The sequence below is a fragment of the Leopardus geoffroyi genome, chromosome D2 (assembly GCF_018350155.1).
Source record: "Leopardus geoffroyi isolate Oge1 chromosome D2, O.geoffroyi_Oge1_pat1.0, whole genome shotgun sequence".
Taxonomy (NCBI): Eukaryota; Metazoa; Chordata; class Mammalia; order Carnivora; family Felidae; genus Leopardus; species Leopardus geoffroyi.
Window position 1 is genome coordinate 58,715,872 of NC_059334.1, and position 26,491 is coordinate 58,742,362.

Consider the following 26,491-nt stretch of genomic DNA (forward strand, 5'->3'; position numbering starts at 1 on the left):
TTGATTGGGGCTTTCTTTTATGCAAAAAATATTTCAGCATTTTCGTAGGGACGTTCTGGTTTAAAGAAGTGTTTTTAACCAGTTTTTGCACTAGTGTCTTCCCCCAAGAGAAAAACTGAATTTAAATTCTCCCTAACAAGAGAAATGAAATACTAAGAACTAAGACTTTGTGGGGTAGGACTGTGCTTTGGAGGGCCACACACCATTTTACTCTGAGACTTCTTTTGCTCCCTTGAGGTACTATACCCTGTTGAAAATTCCTGGATTAAAGCTGTGCTTAGAGAAGATGACAGAAGAGTGACAGCAGGTAGGATTACTGATCCCGGTTTTGTGTCTTCCCTTACAAATGACCAGCATCTTTAAATAGGAAGAACAAACACTGATGGAAAGGAAAATAGGACAGGAGGTAATGAAGAAATGAGTGTGAGGTCATCTCTTCAAATCTGTCCACACCCACCAGACCCAATCACACAGTGTTCTCTGAACGACTGCCTGGGATCCAGCTGGATCCTGAAGGATCTGGAAACCGTATCCTGTACAGAAACACTGAAAAATGGGGGGAGGGAGCAGTTTCATGGAAAAGCAAAAACAAGGAATAACTGCTACTTTCAACTATTTGAAAGGTCCAACCTAAATGCCAATTGACGTGGTGTCCATTGTCTAAAGGAGGGGAGGAGGGGACAGAGGAGCAGGACAGACAAATCAAATTCTGGATCAAGGTAAAGGTCTTTTTAATTAAGGTGCTCACCAGTAGAATGGGATGCTTCATCAAGTACTGGAAGAATCCATCTCCCACCCAGTCCAGTTGCAAACGAGGAGTCAGGGATGATACAGAAGAGACTTCCACACTGGGGGAGACAGACTGGAGCTGATAAGACCCCAATCATAGCCCAGTACTGTAGAATTTTAGAACAACTCAAAGGTATCCCAGAAAAGATCCTGTTATAATAAGAGTTATCTTTCAATATTTAAAAACTCCAAGTAGTAGCCCTCTTATTTTAAAACTCAAAAGTCTACAAAACTGTCATTTGGAGAGTCACTTGGACTCTCTGGAAAATGTGAACTGTATTTATGTGGCTCTCATTGTTTCAACAGACCAAGAGGTACCCCACCTGCAGTGGGAGGGGCTGTGTTCTAGAATCACCCTGAGTGATGCCAACCCTTCCATGAATCCATGAAGTCCAGTTTCTTAAGTACAGAAGAAGACAGCTGGCCTTTGAAAGACAAGCCCACCAAACTACCAGAGATGTGGTAGGTGAGGTCACTAAGGGGAGGCATACTTCAAGAATGCAGTTTAGTTTTTTTCTTTAGCAACTAGCAAATCCCTCTAAAGCATTCATTTTAAACTATGAGTTACAACCCATTAGTGGATCACAAAATCAATTCCACGGGTCTCAATCAACTTTTATTTCTTTAGTTAGAACACAATAGAATGGAAAACATCAGAACGCACTGCTCCCAGCAAGGGTAAATACGGTTTTCTTAAACTTCTGTGTCAGTTAAGTGTGTGTGTGTGTGTGTGTGTGTGTGTGTGTGTGTGTGTGTGTGTAAGAGAGAGGTAAATCTATTTCTTACCTTGATCACCCTAGAGAACTAGAGCTTAGGGCTAGGGTCACAACCATGCAGAAAGAGCAGGAGACAGACACTCTGAGTAGAGATGACGAGTTTTAATGACACAGCCAACACTCACAATCACAGCTGGCTCTTCAGACAACTTGATCTTTGGGACAAGACTTGGTGCAGAGTCAAGTGATACACAGAAGCACATGAGCAACAGAGGCAACATTCTGGCTTCTAGTGAGGGGGCAAGATATCTACGTGTCATGATCAAAGTACCTTTTTATTCTTCGTAAATTAAAACCTTAATATGCTCTGGCCTCCTAAGGGGCTCTAATCCCTGGCCCCCATTTCTTTACAAGGGACATTCTCTTCACATGGGGCTGCCTCACCAGAGCAGCCTTCCAGCCCTCCGTAGTCTCTATCCATGACACGTACAGCTAGGCTTGCACAGGCAGGGAACACACGTGACAGGACTGCTTTGGTGGTGCTGGTTGGGGAGGTGTTTCTTCACTGGATTTTGGTGACTGCTTCATGAATGGAGGTGGCCACATAATCTAGATTTTTAGTAGTTAAGCCACACATGTTGATCCGACCACTTGGCAGCAGATAGATGTGCTTTTCGTTAACCAGATATTCAACCTGCTTGGCTGTTGAAAACCAAAAGAGATATTATAATGAGAGTAGTAGGAACCCTCTCAGCCATTGAGGGTCAAAGATTCCACAACAGTTTCAGGTTTCCTTCTTTCCCCCAACACAGAGAAGCAAAATAAAAGGAGCTATTTTGTCCAATTAAAACATAGGGAAGTGTGCTGAATTGATTCTGGAAACCACTTATTAGCTAACTTTCTAACCCCCAGGAAGTTTAATACAGCTCCTCCTGATAGGAATTTTCACCTGGGACTACCTCCCGACCGAAGCTTGTGTGTTACATTCACCAGAACAACCTATTAAAACAACCCTCAGACTTAAGAACATCCCATTGATATGAAACGCTGGTATAAAGTGCTTCTTCTTCCTTAACCTGTATCCCAGCACACAGCAGCAAACTTCCTTTAACATTTCCTTTTCACAGCACATTGTACAGACCCCGTGCTAGAGGGACTGGGCAAATGCTGCGTGCATGAATCAACAGGCTGAAAAACTGGTAAGGCGCTTGTGATCTGGCACTTCTCAGGTCCCCTGTTCAAACACACAGGAGGGCTTTCCCGTATTTGTAGAAATGCTTGTGTAGGAAATAGGAAGGAACGGCCTATTCTTCCCTTATGCCACAATCTCTAGAGATTTCTGGTTTATTGCAAAGCCAAGAGACAATTTTATTTGATTTTTCCCTAAATAAATAGCACCCTTAATTAGCACCATTAATTTGAGGGAATGGGATAATTGTTATGGACTGAATATTCATGTCCCTCCCAAACTCATATGTTGAAACCCTAACCCCTAATGTGATAGAATTAGGAGCTGGGGCCTCTGTCAGATAATGAGGTTTGGATGACGCCATGAGGGTAGAGTCCCTGTGTTGGCAGGAATGCCCTTAGAAGAGACAAGCTGGTGCAAGCATGCATGCACACTCTCTCTCTTCCCTTCAGCCCCACACAGCAAGAAGGCAGCCATCTGCAAACTAGGAAGAGAGCCCCCACCATAACTGACCATGCTGGTGTCCCGATCTCAAGCTGCCTGGCCTCCAGCACTGTGAGAAATAAATAAATAGCCTATGCTATTCTGTTATAGCAGCCCCAATGAAGATAGTGATAAAATCATAATAATCACAGGAGCAAACACTATGTGCCAGGAAGTATTCTAAGCACCTTATATTAACTCAGTCAATCTTGATAACCTTATCATTCCCATTGTATAGATGGTACACAGGGAAGTTAAAAGACTTTCCCAAGGTCATATAGCTAGTCAGTGGTAGATCTGGGATGTTAAGGCAGGCCATGTAACTCCCGAGTCTGAGCTCTTAGCCAGGATGCTGAGTTGCCTCTGTATGGAAATGGAAAATCTGGACCCTGTAGTCAGTGCTACTCTGGACCCCTGCAAACAAAGTGACCTTCAGAAGTAGCCTTGACCAGGGGCGCCTGGTCAGTTAAGTGTCTGATTTCAGCTCGGGTCATGATCTCACGGTTTGTGGGTTTGAGCCCTGCGTTGGGCTCTGTGCTGACAGCTCAGAGCCTGGAGTGTGGTTCAGATTCAGTGTCTCCCGTTCTCTGCCCCTTCCCCACTCGCACTCTGTCTCTCTCAAGAATAAACATTAAAAAAAAAAAGAAGAAGTAGCCTTGACCAGCTTTAACTGTGTGAATTACAGTCGCCCAAGGAGATAAAGACTAACCTCAACCACCCACAGAGCCACAGGCACACCACCACCTGTAAAGATGTAGTTATAGGGCTCCAACCTTGGGTTTTTTGTTTGTCTATTTATAAGATTTTATTTTTGAGTAATCTCTACATTCAATGTTGGGCTTAAACTCACAACCCCAAGATCAAGAGTTGCACTCTCTTGGGGCACCTGAGCGGCTCAGTCAGTTGGGCATCTGAGTTCAGTTCAAGTCACGATCTCACGGTTCGTGAGTTCGAGCCCCACATCAGGCTCTCTGCTGATAGCTCAGAGCCTGGAGCCTGCTTCAGATTCTGTGTCTCCCTCTCTCTCTGCCCCTCCCCTGCTCACACTCTGTCTCTCTCTCTCCTTCAAAAATAAATAAACATTAAAAAAAAAAACTTAAAAGAGGTGCACACTCAACCAACTGAGCCAGCCAGGCACCCCAACCCTGTTTTCTTTTTTTTAAATAAAGATGAAACCTCTCCACTTTTGTCAGGAAAGGAAGCATCATAACTGAGAAACTAAAGTTATGAACTCTTTCCCTAGAAAAAAGCCAATACACACATACACAATGTTTAAAATATCATTTCAGGGGCTTCAGAGATCTCCTAGAGTACACCACAAATGACAGGCTGCAATCCCCTGTTCTGATGGACAGAATATCATAAAGGAGGCACTGTGGCATGAGCCCTGTAGAACCCAGGTGGTGGTATATGTGGTTCACTGTCACAATTCCTCCAACTGTTCTGTTTTAAAAGTTTTCCTTAATAAAATGTTGGGAGGGGAAAAAAAAAATGTTTTTAAACAGAGTTAAGTAGTGCCAAGTGCTAAAAATATAACTTACATGTTATGAGCACCAGTCTATTCTCACTGTTTTCTAATTCATAATAAAACAAATTTCCTACCCTGGAGAGTGGGGTAACATATACATCTTATGGGGAGACACACCCACCTTCTGGGCCTTTAGAATACTGCTACTAAATACCACTTCCATTATACCTAATATTTTTTAAAATTGCAAAGGATAATTTTACTAAGTGAACTAATGCCCCATTCCAGCATCAGGAGGACACATATGGCTAACTAAGACATCCCTTTACTTTTTGGGTAGTCTCTTTCTCCCCCAAAGAATTTCCGGGGGTCTACCATATACAGTACCATCTTTCTTGTTTATATTTCCTTTGGCTTTTTCTGAGCTCATTTCACACAGGCACTCTGAAGGCCCTGGTTTACAGGGCTTCCTAGCACCTCTGATGTTCCACTCACTACCCAAGTCAGGCATACAACTGTCCCCAGAGCCACTCAGACACAAGCTCCACACACAGTGGGCAGCCACATCTGTACCATATGACCCGTGGCTTGGCTGGCAGGGGTTCCGTAATCACATATTAAATGAATGAATCCTCTATCATCAGAAGGGACAGCCAATGGCTGATATGCCCTACTGACCGCTGACCAAGATCACACATGGCTGCCCGCTAGACTTCCAATCGGGTCTCAACTCCAGCTACCAACCTAAGTTCTTATTTGTGAAATGGAGAGAGAACTTTGTAACCTCTTTTTTGAGGGCAATGCTTGGAGACTAGGAAAGACTTGTTAAGAAATCAGGTCCCTGAATAATCATGTATGATATTTATACTTAGGATTAAAGAAAAACCAGAAGGTACCCAAGCATTTATGAGAGACCTTTCATAAAGCAAGTCTCCAAGCTATAAATCCTGTTACTTCCCAGTCCACAAAAATGAAACTAACTTAGTTATGGCTCTGCAGATGAGTGGGACACACTGAGAAAACCTAACTTGTTCTGGCCCACAGTTTTATGGCTGACCAAATAGGTAAAGGGGCCAAACCCAACACTGAGAGGAGGGAGCATTCCAGGTAGCTGGGGGGACACTTACGGTTCAAGCCGGTGAAGCTGAACATTCCAATTTGCTCAGTGATGTGGTTCCAGGTTCCTGGAGTCTTGAGGGCTTCTAAGCGTGCCCTGAGTTCAGATCTCATGGTCAGAATCCGGTCAGCCATTGTCTTCACATTACCTGTCCTGAGTGGACAGCAGTATAAATATCAGTCCAGACAAGACAGATGGCACATAGAAACACATAAGTTTAAAAAATATACTTTAATCTATAAACTGCAGATGAGATCACGACCTGGCTATGACAGTACGTGGAGGCCTAGATGGGTAGATAAACCCACAGATAAAGACCACAGAGAGACTTACCAGGCAGAAGGAAATAACTGAGCTTCTGATGGGAGTTTAGCACTAGTCGTGGGTACACTGGCTGTGATACCACTCATGTTTTAACCCAGAATTCACCTAGGGACTGACCCAGACAGGCTAATGTATTTGTTCAGGCTTAATTAAGTAGACTGTAGATAGCTACCACATAAAAATTGTTTCAAAATAAGGCAAAATATATGCAAACTAGATACGAATGAAGAGTCCCCAAGTTGTCCCACTAACTTGCAGTTGGATATTCTAGACTATCAGGAATTCCTTCCTGTGTTTCCCAACTTTTAGGGGGGAAGCCTGGGTGGTGGGAGAATGGAGAAAACACCCCATTCACTGAGTGCTTCCTCCTATGTTCCTGGTTCTGTGTTATTCACGTGTGTTGTATTACGCTCATGTAAGCAGGTGCCAGCCTTATTCTACAGAAATATCTGCGACTCAAAGAGTTCAAAGTAATTTTGTCCTGCCTCTGCCAAAATAAAAGGAAGAGACGGTTAAAAGTGATGGGACAATTACTGTGCTATGTTCCCACAACTCACCCATCAGGCTTTGCGCCCCTTACCATTCTTTAAAGAGCTCAGGGTTAGAGAGGGTACAGGCCACAATTCGCGCTCCCTGCGCAGGGGGATTGGACCAAGTAATTCGCACTATCTTCTCCATCTGGGAAAGGACCCGCAGGATGCTGTCAGGTTCTTTTGCAACCACGGTCAGATTGCCCACTCGCTCATCTAAAGGGAGGGATGAGAGTCAGCTTGGGAGCTGTGATGGGGGTGGGGTGGGGCGGGACAGGGCTGTAACTCGGGAGAGCACTCACTGTAGAGCCCGAAGTTCTTGGAAAAGGACTGAGCACAGAAGAGCTCAAATCCTTCAGACACAAAATAGCGAACAGCCCAGGCGTCTTTCTCAAGGTCTCCAGATGCAAAGCCCTGATAGGCTGAGTCAAAGAAGGGGAACAGAAACCGGCGCTGTGAGGAAGGAAAGTGAGTCAGGCCAGGAGATCCTTCTGGAACCAACCTCAGACACCAGCCTTCCTTCCCCAGCTGGTGCCTGCACAAAATTTCTAACACTACCCATTTCTCCTATTTCTCCCCTTTCTGCATTCAACCGCCACTTACATCTGTTCCTCTGTTCAGCTAAATACCAGTATGCAGTTGGATATTCTAGACTATCAAGCTAACAATAAGTCTAACAATTTCAGTAAACCTTATTCTTTTAAAGTACACTCTCCTAGAGTATCATGATGCTGCTTTGCCAAACAGGGCTTATTTGTGAGGCGTGGACGTAGTGTCCCATGTTGGTGGAGGATTCTTTCCTCAGAATTCCCGGTGTGATAAGCTTAGTCAGCTTGGTCTCCCCAGGGGTCCCTGACAACCCCAGCCCTCATCTACTGGGCACTGAAGACAAAGCAGACCGTGTAGTCCCTACTCTCACCCCTCCAACCTCGTCAAAGAACTCCCCACAACTGAACTTGCCCCTCCTACTACGCTTATTGTCTGAGAGGACATCACTTCTATGCCCCCAACTGTCCACGCCAGAGGCCAGGGTGCATCCTCCACTCCTACCCCAGCAGCTCATCCCTCACATCCAATCACATCCCGATTCCCATCACCCCCATCTCCTGGGGGCTTGAGAATCCTTTCAGGTCTGCCCCTGCCACTGACTTCATTCAGATCCCCAACAGCTCCCATCTGGATCATGACAACAGCCTCCTAACTGCTCTCTCAGCCTGACTAACCTTGCCTCCCTTGGATCCACTCCCTGCTATGTAGCCTGAAGACAACGCAAATCTGCTCACAACACAGCATGACATAAATGTTCTCCAGTGGCTCCCCACTGCCCTCCAAATAAAGTCCAATGGCTCAGCACAGGATCTTGCCCCCATTTACCTTTAACTCACTTGCAACCCCTTAGAACTCTTGCTGTACTGAGACTTATTCTCAGTTCCTTAAATGGGCCATGACTTCTACCTTGGGCTTTGACCACACTCCTCCCTCTGTAGGGAACATTCCTTCCCTGCCAGCCCCCACCTGTCCTCATCCTTCAAGTCTCAACATGGCTTCTTCTGCTACTACTGCCCTCCACACACACACACACACACACACACACACACACACCCCAAAGTCTGGGCTACGTGCCTCTACATAACCCCATGAACACTGCTGTCCCACAGTATTTGGCTGTCTGCCCAAACAGGCTGTATGCTCTTTGAGAGCAGAGATGGTCTCTGCTGTGCTCACTATTATATCCTCCAGATGCCTGCTGCGTAGCAGTTTCTCAATGAGTATTCTTTAAACACATTAATGAAGAATATATACCCTTTGAGATAGAAATTCCAATCTAGAAAGTCATCCCAAAGAAATAAAAACAAGGAGTCTTATACACAACTGTTCAGAAGAACAAGAAACCTGAGATCTAAATGTCCATGAATTGATTTAATCAATCCCTAATGGCACGTAGCCATGCATGGAAAATGGCGCTATAAAATATTCCACGGCAGGGGCGCCTGGGTGGCGCAGTCGGTTAAGCGTCCGACTTCAGCCAGGTCACGATCTCGCGATCCGTGAGTTCGAGCCCCGCGTGAGGCTCTGGGCTGATGGCTCAGAGCCTGGAGCCTGTTTCCGATTCTGTGTCTCCCTCTCTCTCTGCCCCTCCCCGTTCATGCTCTGTCTCTCTCTGTCCCAAAAATAAGTAAACGTTAAAAAAATAAATAAATAAATAAATAAAATATTCCATGGCACATAAAGGAATCCAAATGAAAGACAAAGTATGTTACAAAACAGCATAAAGAAAATGACCCCATCTTTGTGAAATAAATATATTTACATGTGTAACATATTAACAATGGCTTTCTTTGGGTAATAGGATTTACAGTTAATATTTATCTTCTTCTTTGGGCTTTTCTCCATTTTCCAAACTCTTCTGTGAACAGATATTGCTTTTGAATACATAAAATAATAATACATACTATGTTTCAAGAGATGCTCTGGAAAGGCAGTTACCTTCATAACGGCGGCGATCTGCTTCCACTGCTCCGGAGTTGGGTCAGTCCCAGTTGGGTTGTGTGCACAGGCATGGAGGACAAAGATGGAGAACTCGGGGGCATTCTGAGGGGAAGGAAGCTATGTCAGCTGCCACACTAGCAGGAATATGGTGGGGGTGCTGTCACACTGGGCAAGGGGCAGCATATTTCTTCCTTATGTGCTAACTCAGAAACCACCATCTGGTTTGGGTAGGATGTTTCAGACTCTCTCCCTTATCAACTGATCCAAAGACCTTTCCCTTCTCCTCCTGACACCATGGGGGTCTGTTTACTTTTCATCTAATCGCCCACCTCCAGATCATTCAGGAAACCCTGGAGATCGAGTCCTCTCTTCGCTGCGTCCCAATAGTGATAGGACCGAATGTCTTTAAATCCAGCAGCAGAAAATACACCATTATGATTCTCTGTAAACAAAGAGGTAAAAAGTTAAATGGTTTACAAACACAGAAGGTTAATTGGAAAGGACACAAGTCAGCTTCCAGGGCCCTCACAGGTTCAACATTCCCTGGGCAACATTGAGGTAAGAAGTTAAGACTTAGAAGAATGAGGGGCACCTGGGTGGCTCAGTCAGTTTAAGCCTCCCACTTTAGCTCAGGTCATCAGCTCACGGTTCGTGGGTTCGAGCCCCCCGCCTCGGGCTCTGTGCTGACAGCTCAGAGCCTGGAGCCTGCTTTGGATTCTGTGTCTCCCTTTCTCTCTGCCCCTCACCTGCTTGTACTTTTTCTCTCTCTCTCAAAAATAAACAAACATTAAAAAAAAGACTTAGAAAAATGATTGTAACCAAGAACAAGTTCAACTGGTCAGTCATGCTAAATTTATATCCTACACCACAATGGGACTTCCTGTGTCTACATTTTATACCTCCTCTGGGAAATTTCAACATATGCTAAAACACAAGTCTACCAAGAAACCTGAGAATGAGTATTGCTATTCTGAACTGGAGCATCAGGTTACTCATGTACTGCCATAATCCACAGCTCGAGCCATCCACAAATGTCAGTTGATCCAGGCTGGGTTACATCTTCTGCATAAGTGGTGACATTCATGAGGGTAATCCCCCCGGGCTCCTCTGTTTCTCCTCTCGCTACAGCTAAAGGACTCACCCCAGGTTGGTGAGGACACATAAACGGGCGTGTCCTTGTTGTTTGTTCCATTGTACCATCGTGCTAGGAACTCAGCTCCGATTCGAAGTGCACCTGTCCCCCCCAAAGACTGGACACCTCCCACCTGAAAGAGAAGCAAGGTCACTGGTTGATAATAGTGAAGTCAGATGATTATTAGGAAACAACGAGCACTTGTTATTAGTACCAAGGAGCACTTACTTTGTGCCTGCTCTGTGCTAAGCCCTTTAAATGTATTATCTTATCAAAACCTCACAACTACATTTGCCCATGTTTACAAATGAGGAAACTGAGGCTACGGGAAGTGAAGCACTTTGCTCAGTTACCAGCCTCTCAAGACAACTTTCCTTAACTTCCTTGCATCTTAAAATGACCCCACATGGGCAATAATAGAGTCCTATGTTGTCCCGTTTACAAAATACCTTCACACACATTCTTGTTCAATCCTTGCACAACTCTATGAAGTAAGCTATAGATCCCCAACTCATACATGAGGAAATCGATGCAGAGAAGGGGTCTCCCAAAGGGCTGTGCGGCTGTGAGAGGCAGAGCTGGGAATGATTCCAGGCCTTCTTGCTTCAGATCTAGTCACCTGCCCTGCTTCTGCTGTTCTGCCTACATGCCTTCCGTTCCGCCCTCTCACAATTCTCAGTAGGCTTTGGCATGACTCAGTAGAGAAATGTCATAAATTGCTCAATGTGTCTAAAGGATTAAGGAGAAAGAAAAAGATCACCTGAGAAAATCTATCTAAATAAAAGGAAGGGCACAGCAATCTAACAACACTGGCAACCTCTGGGGAGGGGCCTGGGACGGGGGAATAGTGATCAAGGGGACTCTGTTTGGCCTAATGTGTAAGTGATTTTCTAAAAAAAAGGAGAACATATTCATGTATTATTTGCAAAATTTTAAAATAATTTTTAAAATATATTTAGATGTCTGGGATTTGCTGTACAATAACTTACCTTTGGCACGGGGGTGGGAGGGTATACAAAATTGACCAAATACAGATCATTGTTGAAGCTTGGTGATGGATACATGGGGTTTTTTCATCACACTGCATTATCTATTTATGTAAATATTTGGAATCTTCCACAATAGAACGGTTAAAAAAATCTCCCTAGACAAAGTAGAAAAGCTCCTAAAATCTTTCTTAAAACAATAACAAAACTTTGATGCTAAAAGATAACAAAGGAAAAAAAACAGAAAAAAGGGAGACCAAACTCATTCATGAACACTGATACTCACTTTCCAGATAAACATTAATGAACAGCATGAACCCAACAGTACACTAAAAAATACCCCCTTTCTCAAGTGACAGTCATCCCATGAATGCAAGATTGTTAAGAGATATAAAATGTGTCATGCCACTAAGGTACAGAAAACCCAAATGATCTTCATGACAGATAAGAAAATCATAGACATCCCTGATTTTGATGCTCAGTAAAACAGGAAATAATGGATACTTCTCAAAAGTAACAGGAAAAATTCATTCAGCCATGATGAATAAGTCAGCTTTTTGATGAACAATGAGTCATTAGCAGAAATCCTCTTTGAGCCAGGAATGAGGCAGTGATACCAATTATCACCACTTGTTATTATTCCCCAGTGTTCTATTTGTATTCAGAGGTCTGAGCATCTGTGAAAGAATACGGTCTGAAATGTGAAACAGAAGCCAAGTGGACATTCAAGCAAACGAGGAAGTGAGCATGGTTGTGCGCTGTAGGAAAGCAAGGGCAGTGGACTGGGTGAAAACGGTCAGTGCCGGTCAGATGGGGCACACCAACTTCTCTGTTCTCCACAGTGATCCCCACTGAGCACCAGGCCCCTCCCATTACTTTATAAAGGTTTTGCGGGATGCCTGGGTGGCTAAGTCGGTTAGACTGTTAGTCAGTGATGTTAAGCCATATGTGCATTTATTTTTCATGGACTTGGCATGAGCTAAGTTGAATGTCAACTTTATTCATTATCTCACATTTCAAATACCTAGGCAATTCTGGAATGTTGACACTTTCTATACAGATGAGCAAGGCTTCCCTTGAACCTGGTTTTAAGTTATCACGGGTATGTGACGGGTGTACGTGGACATCAGTGAAAATGTTCTCAGGTGTAATTTTTTATTTCCTTTCTCTCCCACTCCAAGATGCAAATTCATTAACTAAAAGAAGTCAAAAAGCCAGTAGATTAGATTGAAAACATGTTTGGAAGAGATACATTCACTTCACTAACGTGACCTAATCCTTTTATGTAACACTTGACATCAAATTCTCAAGAAATTATCATTCCCTAAAAACATACTGAATACTGGACGGCTTCAGTGAAACACAAACTGTATCAGCAATTAAAAGAAAGAAATTGGGGGCAAATCAATAAGGTATCAATTTGGTCATTCTGTGAACTGAATTTTGGCAAACTGTTCTAAAGTCCAGGGAAACCCTACATTTGGGATGAAGGAAACAAGTGCGAAGTTCAAAACGAACCAGGCAACCAACCCTGGCGGCTAAACTGGGGTGTCCAGAACTAGAAAAATCCAGTAACCTGTGATGTGAATGATGCCAGTAGGTAATCTGTGATCTTGATTTAGCTACATGGCCTGAAGAAATCCTTGCCAGACTCGACAACATTTGTCTGAGATCACAGTTTGCTGATGTAATGAGGAGCAGGAAAGCTGAGCAGAAGCTGCTTGCAACCAAGGCCATGATGCATGAACCTGGGCACCGCTAGCAGTTCACACAGGTCTCTGGCACAGGGTGCTAAGCATGGGCAAACTGGATGAAGAAGACAACGGTGACAAGATAAGCCACAGTGAAAGCCTAAGCCTCCTAGAGGTGACAGTCAAAGAGAGAAACTGGGATAGCATCACACGGCCTACGAGCCCTCCTACCGACGGTGGCTTGGGAATTCCCAAAGCTGAAACATTACAGCGCTGGAGATGAAAACTGGACATACGGTACAAGGTCTGAAAATAGAAAGCAGTAACAGGCAGTAACGAGTGTAGAAAATAGGTCTCCTCAAAATGGCTGATGGACCTGGTAACATTGAATCTTGAGAAGAAAAATCTAGGGGAAGACATGATTATTATTTGTTTTCTGGTTTACTCATTCACGCCTCATTTCCTTCAAGTTCTGGCTGAAATGCCATTTCTATTTCTATCATGACCACCCCAGTGAAAACCAATTCTACCCCTACTCCCACCCTGAGCTCTCCTAATGTGCCTCTCCTACTTTCTTTTTACAACATTTATTTTCTTTTAACATACTCTATCATGTTCTTATTATGTTTATAGTTCCTTCTCCCCACATAACAGTAAGCCAGGGCATAATATTTTGGGTCTTTTGGTCACTGCTGTGCTCCAGCTTCTAGAACAGTGCCTACCCTTAATGGTGACCACTCATCTGTTGACTGAATGAATGAGGGAATTCAAACATCTGAGAATCGCTGATGTGTCAGACTGGGAGCTAAATGCTGAAAATTTACAAGATAAATTAGTAAGCCATCATCCCTGCCCTGAGGGAAGTCATGGTCTTGTGGGAGACAGACTTATAAAATTATACATTATAGTAAGCATAATAAGTACAATTATTCCTGAGCTGTGAACAAAGTCCTGTGATAACTCAGCTCTGCCCGAGAAAGCTAAGGACTCAGCATGGAAGTGACCCTTGGCCGGGCCTTGCAGGACTTATAGGTCTGTGGAATGGCAGGGACCCCAAGGGGAATGGGTGGGGGGTGGGGTGTGGGGGGGCTGTGAGTCACTGGAGAACAGGATGAAATATGCCACATGCCAAGTTCAAAGTCTGGATTTGCCCTGTAGATAATGGAAGGGTGTGTGGGGGGGGGGGGGGGCAGGGAGCAGGTGACATGATTATCAGCTTTTTTTGCTAAGGAAGATCATCCTAGCTGCACTGTGCAGAATGTAATAGGATGGGGAAGGGACTAGAGACAAGAGGCTATTATAAGAATCCAAAAGAGAACAGTGGGCTGAACTTGGGGATGAAGACGTCCAGGGAGAAAGGACAGACTCAGAGCTCAGAACCAGCCAGTACCTATGGTGATGCAGATGCCAACAGAGCATCCCAAACCATCCTCCACACCCCTCAAAAAAAAAAAGCCTTCAAATATTTATGGACTTCCATTTAAATTTGTTCTCTGATCAAAAACACAACACAGGATGAACCAGACAAAGAGGGAGGGCCATGTTCCACACGTCTTACAGAATGAAATCAAAACGGGAGCACTGGGCAGAGAAACAAGCATCCACCCGACACAGTTATTAAGTGTACAAGAAATGCGCGGTCTCAGAGGAAGAAGGTCCCCAACACAGAAACTCGGTTTTCCTTTGTCAAAAACAGAATTCCATCCATCTATCAACAGCGTCTCACAAGATAACCCCCAGCTGCCAAAGTCCTCCACTCTCAAACTTCATCAGGACTCTCCTCAACGTTCTAGTGTCAGTCACCAAAATCCACTCATGACTTGCCTGATCACTGACCTGAGTTCCAGGAAGTTCACTCAGAGCCTCCCTGCCACCTGATACACAAAAGACTGTGCCTGTGTCCAACCCTCAATTTTCACCCTGCCATTCTGCATATGGAGGCAACTGGGTAACTGCAGGTGGAGAATAAATCAGATGATTCCAAGAATTGGTCCATTCCGTGCACAAAGGCTGCACTACAACACCGGCCCAGGGGAGCAGTAGGGCAGCTGGTTTAAATACCTAACTGGACTATTGCAAAAACCTGAGCCCTTCCCCATGCAGCCAGGTTTATCTTCTTCAAACACTCTGATTGGGTAACTTCTCTGTTCAAACCTTCAGATGATTTCCCCTGCCCAGGGTGCCAAATCAGCCTGCCCGATCTATGTGACATGTTCCCAGCTCCAATCAGGTAAGTGTCTCTACAACCTAGACCCACTTACCTCCTATCTCTGTCCCTGCATTCCTTCTACTCCAAAAAAAGGACCCCTCCTTTTTCCTTCCTCTCTACTTTGAGGTTCCCAACCCTGGTTGTACTTTGGAATCAGTTGGGGAGCTTTTAAAACTATGCCCAAGCAGGGAAGGGAGTTAGGGGTGGGTGGGGCAGGGAGTGAAAGGGCAGGGAAGGGTGGTACCCTCTAAGATTCTGACTTAACTGGTCTGGACTGGGGTCCGCCCACCTATATGTATGTAAAATTCCCTAGGTGATGCTAACGTATAGCCAGTGTCCTGGCCTCATTCCCCAAAGTTCAGCTCACATCCCAATTCCATCCATACCACCATCCCTGTCCTCTGAGTCCCTACAACACCAAGAATCTCTACCAAACCACTTCCAGCCACATACAGCCTATTTCGCTATATCTGCTTCCAAATATGTTCTTCCATATATCTCCAGCTATACACAGAATACCTACTAGGAAGCACTTAAATGGGAGAAGATGAAGTCAAGGCTAGAAGAATTAAAGAACATTAGAACTGGCAGGAACTTCAGAAAGCATCTAGACTAGTGGCTCTTGAACTTTTGGGGACACAGACTCCTTTTGAAAGTCCAATAAAAGCAGGGCGCCTGGCTGGCTCGGCTGGTCCACCAGCTGGTCCACCATCATGCCACTCTTGATCTCGGGGGTTGTGAGTTCAAGCCCCACATTGGGCATAGCATAGATATTCTTTAAAAACCTTTAAAAAAATCCAATAAAAGCTAAAACCTTCTCCTCAGAAATACACGTACACACAGAATTCTGCATAAAATTTCAGGGGGTCAGAGACCTCTTAAATGATCCCCTCTATGTAAGTGCTCCTAATGGGATCATGAACCACAAACTAGTCTTTCGTTAACATGTAGATGAGATGCCGGGGTCAGAGGGGTAAATGACTTGCCCATGGCCAAAGGGGCAGATTTGGGTCCAGACCCTGATCTCTTCAACATTTCATTAAATTCCCTGACTGCTTCAAACCCAGCAGCTAAAATCTGATCATCTATTGCATAAAACAAAACAATCAAAGAAGCCATGCTTGATATACAGCCACACCGTTTGCACTACCAGTCAGGAGACAGTTCAACAGACATAATACCTGACACTTTTAACCAAACTGAGTTTTCAACCTCCTCTCCCCTGCGTAGCATCTAAAGAAAATACGGTCTACCCCTAATGACACAGGTTTGAAATGCATGGGTCCACATATACCTGGGTTTTTTAAAATAAATACAGTACCGTGTTGTAAATGCATTTTCTCTTCCTTATGATTTTTTTAAGTTTACTTATTTATTTTGAGAGAGAAAGAGAGAGCACAAGTGCATGTGCAAGTCGGGGAGGGGCAGAGAGAGACAGAGAATCCCAAGCTGGCTCTGCACTGTCAGCACAGAGCCGGACTCCAGGCTCAAGCTCACAAACTGTGAGATTGTGACCTCAGCCGAAGTCAGAGGCTTAACTGACTGAGCCACCCAGGTGCCCCATTATGATTTTCTTAATAACATTTTCTTTTCTCTAGCTTACTTTGTTGTAAGAATACAGTATAGAATACATACAACATACGTGAATTGACTTTATGTTATCCATAAGGCTTCTAGAAGACTGTTAAGTTTTGGGGGAGTCAAAAGTTATACAAGGATTTTCGACTCAGTGTGGCATGGAGTCAGCACCCTTAACCCCGACACTGTTCAAGGGTCAACTGTACACCCTCACCCAAAACTCACTCAAAACTCACCCGCTTCTCCTGGAGAGCTGGGCTGTTATCCCCAAGGGCAAGGCGGGACGCACAGGTCCGGAACTCCGCCAGGCCCAGAATTGGCAGGTACTCGTGGTTTAGGCTATTGTCGTTAGCAATCTTCTGCTCCACCTTCCTCACGACTGGCAAAACCCAGGGCTGGCAGTCATCTGTGCGATAAGCTGGAAGACAGGGAAGAGTTAGTAACAGAGGAGGAGTCAGGCTTCATCCAAGAAAGAGCTAGCCCTGCAAACAGGGAGCACTCCACCATCTTTCAACCAAACAGAACCGTGAGGGAAATTAAAGTTCATTCGCTGACTGCCTGCCTGCTTTGGGCGCCAGCCACTGGGCTATATGCTGGGCAGGCAGGACAGACATAGTTCCTACCCTTATGGAAGTTAGAGCCCTTAAACGCATGACCTCTAAAAGACAGAATGCTGAAACACAACTGGGGCGTCAGAGAGCCTGACTGAGAGAAAGAGTGCACGTGAAAGCACTCTGCACACTAAGCTACACCTTACAGATGCTGTGTCGATACAACTGGCGCGCTGAGGTCTGCATAGCCATGGGCCCCGAATCTCCCTCCTTCTGCATCTCCCCAAGAGATTTCCAGAAAGTGCAAGGTGCTACTTCACACGAATGCTGCACCTTCTAACATAAAATGTGGAGAGGGGCATGGCAGAAGGCCCACCTCCTCCTCTTGTCCTGTAAGAACAGAAATGGGACAAGTGGCAAGCAAATGCCCCGGGGCTGAAGATTCCAGCAAATGGTTACACAATCACTCAACAACCTATTTGATATTTGCACACGTTTTTGTCCTCTCTCCGCCAGGGCTGGCCATTTTCACTGTTCCTCCTTCTTCATGTTTCACACGTTTGTTGATCTAAATGTATCTATTTCATAATATTTACAGTCTTGCCTACAGCAAATTTCTAAGCACCTCTACACTAAAAGTATTTTTAGTCCAGTTATCCTATCGCTGACTTTTTCCCCACTACTAACCTATGATTATCTTAGGATTATAGCTTTAGAGGGCAGCTGCTGTGGCTTGCACCCAAGCCAACAATCTGCGCAGATTCCTGACAGGGGTCATTTGACTTTGCTGGAATGTTTATGTCTCCAACAGACCCACACTTTGGAAGTGATTTTGGAACTGAAAATTTTATTTTATTTTTTTAAATGTTTATTTTATTTATTTTGAGGGGGGAGGGGCAGAGAGAAAGACAGAGAGAGAGAGAGGGAGAGAGAGAGAGAGAGAGAGAGAGAGAATCTCAAGCAGGCTCCACGCTCAGCACAGACCCCTAGATGGTGCTCGATCGCACAACCATGAGATCATGACCTGAGCCAAAATCAAGAGTTGGACACTAAACCAACTGGTTTAGCCTGGAGCCACCCAGGCGCCCTGAAACTGAAATATTCAGAGTAATTCTGATTGTTTTATCTTGCTCATTTCTGTCCAACATTAATCCCTGACTTTTTTTTTAAATCACTTTTTAGAAAGGTTATTGATATTATTTACTGAACAATACATGTTGACTGTAGAAATTTTCTAAAAACCCAGAAAGCAAATGATAAACATTATGATTAATATATAATCCTGGCACTCAGAGATAGAGTATGGACATTTTGGTGTACAACCCTCTTAAGCTTTATTTTACATTAGTATATTCTTTTATAAAACATGCATCACACTGTATATAAAATTTTCAACATGCTTTTTTCCACTTAACAAATATGAGTATTTTCACTGTCATTAACTATTCTTATAATAGGTAATATAGTCACATGTCTCCAACCAATCTTTATCCTCCATCTACCTAGTTCCAACTCCTCACCCCCCCCAATAAATAAGTTGCATTCTTTTGTATCCTTCCAGAATTTCCCTATAAAACTGCAAGCAAGTACAGCTTATGTTCCCCCTTTTTATATAAAAGGTAACATACAACATACTATACACTGTTTTGTTCCTTGCTTTTTCTACTTAAACATCTTTTCTTTTTCTGTTTGTACACAAACTGTCTTTGTTCTTTTTCACAGCTGCATAACTGATGCATGTCCCATAATTTGTTTTGCCAGTGTCTTGCTGATGGACATTTGAGTTGTTTCCAATCTTTGGCTATTACAAAACAATACTTCAATGAACAACCTCATACATATGTCATCAAACATGTATGCAAATATATCTGTAGGATGCAGGTTGAAAATGGAAGAAGTGGATAAGAAGTATGTGTATCTGTAGTTTTGACAGATATACCCAAACTAGCCTCCACAGGGATTTTTATCAGTTAACACAGCCTCCACCAGAGTAAATTTTTGCCAGTGTAAGGATGCAAATGGTACCTCAGAGTAGTTTTAATGTGCATTTCTCTTATTATAAATGCAATTGAGCATTTTTCATATTTATGATCCATTTACAACACAATTTGTAACACAATGGCTAGACAACATTCCTTTCCATGATTGATTTATTAAATATTTGTGTTGCTTTTGATTATTTGATATTATAAATACTGTGATAAATGTTCTTGTATCTTCACACATATTCATGAGTGTTCCCTTAGAAAAATGTTTCTAGATGTAAAATTACAGGTCAAAAGCTATACAACAAATAAGTCAAGACTTTATAAGATCATTTTGATTTGGGGTTTGTCTTCTATCAACTAACTCTACCCTCTAGGAATGTGTCATTTGCAGATCTGATAAGCACAACAAACTGGTAATAAGAATGTAGACAGAGCTCAGACTGACACAGCCACTAACCAACCAATAGTCTCTGGATAGGAGGCTATAACACTGTCACAATGCTCACATACTATCCTCTGACCCACTAAATTCCCTCCAAACAAGTTAAAAAGCCTATTTTTATCAGGTGGGATTTGGTCTGGTTTTTTTTTTAATTCCTTTTTTTAAATGTTTATTTATTTTGAGAGGGAGAGAGAGAAAGAGTTCGAGTGAGCACGAGCGGGGTAGGGGCAGAGAGACAGAGAGGAAGAGAGAATCCCAAGCAAGCTCCATGCTGTCAGCACAAAGCCCAGCAATGGGCTCAATCTTACAAATGGTGAGATCATGACCTGAGCTGAAATCAAGAGTCTGATGCTTAACTGACTGAGGCACCCAGGTGGTCTGGTTTTTTAATTTTTTTTTAATGTTTATTTATTTTTGGAAGAGAGAGAGAAAGACAGAGCATGAATGGGGGAGGGGCAGAGAGAGAGGGAGACACAGAATCCGAAGCAGGCTCCAGGCTCTGAGCTGTCAGCATGGAGCCCAATGTGGAGCTCGAACTCATGAACAGTGAGATTATGGTCTGAACCAAAGTCAGACGCTTAACCACTGAGCCACCCAGGTGCCCCTGGTTTTTTAAAGAGATGTCAAAATAACCACTTTTAAGTTAAGAGTTGTCCCTGAAGGGAATCACGCTATCTATAATCACAATGCTACCATTGTCCATCTTATTCTTGGAATTCTTCTTTTGGAATTAGAGAAATCTCATTATTTTGAATATCCTCAATTGGTGCCAAATCTTTGTCCTTTGAAAGCAAATCTGATTGCTGGAAATGATACTTGTAGCAACAGCAAACACATCTTTCACTACACACACAGAAGGGATGCTATTTAGATGTACAAGAGTGTGGGTATTCATAGAAAAACTAGTTCTATTATGCTTCACATCTGTGTTGGGATGCTATATATCTATTACATAATTATGCCATATATATTACATTTATGATAATAATGTTACTTGTAAACCACATATTATAAATAAAATGGGGGGGGGGGCGGTGCCTGGTTGGCTCAGTCAGTGGAGCATGTGATTCTTGATCTCAGAGTTGTGAGTTCAAGCCCCATGTTGAGTGTAGAGATTACTTAAAAATAAAATCCTTTAAAAAATAACAGTTAAATAAATAAACAAAATAGGAAGATGAAAAGTTGCAGTACTGCTGTTCTTACCCATACTGCATATTCTGTACTACTCTAAAAAATCCTATACATGACTGGAGGCACGGAGGCATCTATATTGGGACAAAAGAGAAACTGGCCAACTGATACCTCCCCTTCCTTCTTCACCACCCAGTTTCTCCCAGGTTCAGTTCCAGATTTATTTCCAATGCCTTGCCTAACTGTCCTAATGAAGCAGAACAGCAGACTGCTCTTGTGATTAGAGCAATGAAGTCAAACATGATTAACAACTATGATTCCTGCTTTCCAAGGTATTTTTATTCCTATTTGTTGGAGCCAGGAGTTTCTCACTCATTCTTTCATTCACTCATTCGTTACTCATTACTGAATCTACCAAGAACAAGGCACTGGCTACAAGTAGCTACACAGAAATAGGTAGGATACTGTTTGCCCTCGAGGAAACAGAACATGGAGCCCTTAATTCTCCTGTAAGGAGTCAGGAAAGATTTCACAGAGAATGAAGTCTGAAAGTTGAATAGAAGTTTAAAAGGTAGACAAGGAAAGGGCATTCCAGTGTAGAGGCAGAGAAGTTTTCCCTTCCACCCTTTTAGGTTCTTTGGCTGGTCTAATAATTAAATTGACATAAGACAGGTTAACAGGAGAAAAAAGTTTAATAACCTGTACCTCCTGTATACATGGGAGTTACTCGGTTTTCCCTGCATATCCAGGAAAACTGAGTAACTCTCCAAAATGGCCAAAGCCATCACATTAACTATCACCTTCAGCTAGAGACAAAAAGGGTGGGGAGTCAGTTATGGGAGATGATCAGTAAAAGCACAGTGAACAAGAGTAAGATTGTTACGCAGACTTAAGCCCAGCCCTCTCCACTGGTAAGTTTCTAGATATTTAGAGTCATCTGAGAGGCACTCTTACAAATGGATTATTTCCCCTATAAATGTCTCTTACTAAAGGGCAACTTCTACATGGTTTTCAGAGCGTCTCCTCTATCTGCAGTTTCTTAAAAATAACCAGCTTAAGCCATACTTCAGTGTGGCAAATTTTGCTCCCCTTCACCAGACTGCGGGAACACCTGTGCAGGGTCCAAGAGGCCTGGAGACCTGAGGTTTCTGAGGACGTGCATTTTCATGGCTCGAATATAAGATCCAAGGAGGAATAGCAAGGAGGGGCTAAAAAAGTCTTTGGAGTCTCTTCTGAGTCTCTCCTAAGGAACGTCGTTTCAATGGGGAAACCACTGGAAGCATTTAAACAGGGTGATGTTGACAGCTGTACATCAAGGATCTTTTGAGTGACACTGTAGAAAATAAACTGGAAAGGAGAACACAGGCAGACAGTTAAATCAGGAGGCTACTGCAATAATCCAGAAAGGGAAAAATGACATCTTGAATGAAGGTAGTGATGGCAAGGATAAAAAAAAGAGGAGACAGTCATAAGATTTATGAGACAGATAGATAATACAGAACCCAGTGACCAAATAAACTGACATGGGTTCAAGGGAAGGATGGCAAATGACTCAAAAGTCTCTCTAGTCTGGATAAAGACTGGTGGTGATGGGGGGCAGGGAGGGTCAACCAAGATATAAAACATAAGCAGAAAAAAAAAAAAAAAGAAAAGATTGAAGGGAAGGTAAAAATGACCAGTTGTGTTCCAAACATGCTGAATTTGGTGTATCTAGCAAACTGTATTAAGTATAGGTCTGGCATTCAGGGAAGAGGTTCTGGATAGAAAGAAAGACTTCACGATTAATAGACATCGATGGTACCTGAGCCATAGTAATAACAAGGACTTACTGAATGCTTAGTACACACAAGGCACTGTCCTAAATGCTTCACCTTTTTTTTTTTTTAACCCCTGTTTAATTCCTATAAACAACTCACAAAATAGATGTTATGATCTGGAAACTGAGACCAGAAAAGTTGAATAATTTGTCCAAGATCAAAGAATTGTAAGAGCTAGGCTGTCATACTATATTACGCTCATGGATCCATGTACTTTTTTTAAGGACAAGAGATGTCTAGGGAAAGCCCGAAGCAAGCAGGCCCCAGAGCACTGTGTGAGGGGCCTCTGCCAGCAGGCTTCCCAGCCCCAGGCACCCCTCTTTTAGAGGAGGCACCCAAGTTTCAGGGCAGTGCAGCAGTGCTGCTTTCCAGAAGAAAGGAAGAACATGGAGAATGCAATGATCAGACTGCCCCCCTCCTCTCCTCTGAACATCCCCACTTCCCTCACCCACCGCTACCCAAGAGCCCGGGCACATATGCACACCTCTTAAAGCCCTTCTCCATCTAGGCTCCTGGGAAGAGGGCCAGCGAGTACTCAGAAACACCTAATACAGCACATCTATCCAACTGTTTTATGTGAAGATGCTAGAAATCCACATTAAAAACAGCAACAGACCTTAAAATAAGAGCAGTTTATCTGGAACAAAAGGAATCTAAGTTTATGTGATAAACAGACTGAAGCCTAGGAAGAAATGTCTTGCTTCAGCTACATCGGGATGGACCTGTGTCTCTTGTGCCCTTAAAGCCACTTGTCTGAAACTTTGACAAGCACTAAAATGATCAACTCAGGGCATATCATACTTACATGTGATGCTCTGCTTTAACTAAAAGGAAATTATGGAAACAGCAAGAAGAATATCTCTGGAGAAACTATCAGCAAGTAGGAACTAGGTAGTAAAATTACAGTTGTAGTTTATTTTAAACACATCCAACATCACTAGAACTTGAGCTGGTTAATTCCCACTGAGCTTTATCTTAACATGGGGGGAGGGGGAGAAAGTAGCTTCCCCAAAGTCAGTGATTAGTTACATTTCCTTCACAAAAGATATACTTGGTGATGTGTATAACTACAGACAGGACATACAAAAGATGAAGGAGACCCTCACCTGAGCCCCTGCCATCCACACACACAAAAAAACAAAACAACAACAACAAAAACTGGTCAAGGTGATCATAAAAAGAAAAATAATATTTATATCACACTTTTCACTTATATATCACATTTCACACATAATTATTCATTTCATCCTCAGTCAACTGATGAGGCCAGTAACATCATTATCTTACATATAATATGTTAGTGAATCTTAGAGTACAATTTTAGAGAGAGGTCATTCCATCCCTGCTCCTCATTTAACAGACTGAGTCCTAGGATGTTTAACTAGCCCTCCCAAGGTCACGTCACTAAACTGCAGGGCTGACCTGTATGCAAAGCACCTGCCACTACAGTGCACTGGCAGCCTCTGGACCACCTGAAGGACCCAAAATAGAGGAAGTTCCCTTACCGATGGCCATATGACTTGGGGCAAACTGCTTCATCCATCTCAGCTTCAACTTCCTTATGTCTAAAACAACCCTCAGAGTCGTTGTAAGCATTAAATGCAGGGGCGCCTGGGTGGCTCAGTCAGTTAAGCTTCCGACTCTTGATCAAGAGTTTGAGCCCCGCATCAGGCTCTGCTCTGACAGTGCAGAGCCTGCTTGGGATTCTCTCTCTCTGTGTCTCTGCCCCTCCCCAACTTGAGCACGCTCTCTCGCTCTCTCTCTCAAAAATAAATAAATAAATAAACTTTTAAAAAAGATTAAATGCATAAATCAGTTGTTCATGGTAAGGAGGTAAAGTTCCTGGGTTCCTGGAAACCATGAAAAAGGCACTGTCACAGGTGAAGTGACCACCTGAACTACAAACCATACTTCTGAGCCAATCATTTCTGGCCTGGGCTGGCAGGGCACTTTTTCTCTGCATGAGCAGTTTATTTCTTAAGGGATGTCAGAAATGATTTCATTTTGCAGTTCTTAAGCTGAAAAATTTATTCAACATCTTCTATGCAACCTAAGAGCTGCCAAAACAACAATAATAGTAACAAAAGTAACAGAAATGCCAAAACGACTAATACTTACATAACTCCTACTTATTTGCCAGCCACTATTCTAAGTACTTTAAATGTATTTAACTCTCACAAAAATTCTGTAAGATAGTTTAAAGGTAACTGAGTCAAAAAATTTTAAAAGATGTATTTAAATCAACATCAACGTATATATCTGGCCCTAAATAAGTACTTGGAGGTTTTAAATTGGATTTAAATTAAGAGCTTGAATACTGCCCGATTCCAATTCAATTCAAGGCATTCTTTCAATATTTCTCCCACTCAGCTGCCTGTTGAAAACATCACTTTCTCTCCATGAGTTAAACTACATACTATTTACTTTTTAAAAAATGCTTTATTACGGAAAATTTCAAACATATACAGAAGTTGCAAGAATAATATGATGGATGTTCCATTTACCCATTACCTAGCTTCAACAAATCATACTTTTTAATGGCTTTTTTCTCACTCCTCTCCCATGCTCCTTGGTAAAGACTTGTTTTTAACAGGTCCTATGTACACTCACTGTGGGAAGCCTGATTCTGAACCTCCTTCTCGCCACCCTTGATTTTCTCTTTCCAAAATTTGTAGTCCTCTAAGTGTGTTCCTTAGCACAGAACATCATACTCATTTTCTTCAACGTGGCTGGCCTTTGTATGTGATCGAGTGTCTGTGGGGCTTCAAACGTTCAAATGACAGTGACAGAAACAACAAATTCACCAAAGGTTGGACTTATCCTAAGGCATTCCGGTCTAAACCCTTTTCTTGCAGAAGGGGAAACTGAGGCCCATGTTCTGAGCTGTCAAAGGTCCAAGAAATACAAACAAGAAATGAGGACAAGAATGTGGGAAAAGCGAGCTCCTACCTCCACACTCTTTCCACTCCTTCCCACCATCTCTACCCATTCCTACCACATCTGTGAATGCCAGAATATTCTTCCCAGATCCTCCCAGGCAGCATTAACCTGTCTCAGAAGTATTCTAAATTTCTATTATATCACATCTTGACTTTAACATCCTTGAGGCCAAAACCAACCCTCAGTCTCCTCTCCTCGCCCCCACAAGGCTTGGTAATGTACTGATTGTTACCTGGTAGTCACTCAAATATTTATTGACCCAGACCAGAGCTCCCTAAGGCTTAGAGTTCTCCCTCATCCATTCCCCAGCAGCCAGAACTTCGAGAGTCTATCAGGCTTCCTAGCTTCCTCCCTCTCCTTCCAATCTCTGGGCGCCCCATTTACTAACAGGCGAAAGGATTCGGTATAAAGAACATAGAATGAGGAATCGTAAAAACTGGGTTTGTGTCCTGGCTGCTAGACCTGTACTGTGGACCTTGGGCACATCTCCTTTTCCCAGAGACTCCATATGCTCATCTGTAAAACGGGCAGGTTGAAAAAGCTTCGTAGATCTTGCCTTCTCTCCGGGGCTCCCCCCTGAGGCCATGCTGGGCCTCAGCCTGTCCCACTCCCCGCGGCGCGGATTAGGTCCGCTCCACTCCCCAGGATGCTCCTACTCCCTAAGCACAGCATCTTTACCTCCCACTCCCAGGTTGACCTTGCGGGGGTCCGGATCCTCCCGGAAATCGGCAGTGAGCTTAAAGACAAGGACGGGCTGCGCCTGCGGAACCTCGGCGAACACAGAAGGAGGCGCCATTGCAGAAGAACTGGAGACAACAGAGAGTTTCCAGTCTACTTCCAGAGCCACCGGTCCGGTCTAGCCCGGGCGACTGGAGGAGACTTTCACCTTCACACAGCCGGCAGGGGCGGGCCCGCGGCCT

At 43.5% G+C, this 26,491-nt stretch overlaps 1 protein-coding gene across 1 annotated transcript; it reads right to left on the reverse strand.

Annotated features, from left to right (window-relative positions):
• Nucleotides 1–1,652: 1,652 nt before the first annotated feature.
• GOT1 (glutamic-oxaloacetic transaminase 1) lies at nt 1,653–26,491 on the reverse strand. Its single transcript, XM_045438530.1, has 9 exons — nt 26,250–26,491; nt 16,939–17,120; nt 10,248–10,371; nt 9,436–9,548; nt 9,104–9,208; nt 6,919–7,069; nt 6,667–6,832; nt 5,773–5,915; nt 1,653–2,207 (listed from the first exon to the last, which is right to left on the reverse strand). Exons 1-9 carry the CDS (start codon nt 26,365–26,367, stop codon nt 2,068–2,070), a joined length of 1,242 nt encoding a protein of 413 aa, XP_045294486.1. The 5' UTR covers nt 26,368–26,491; the 3' UTR covers nt 1,653–2,067.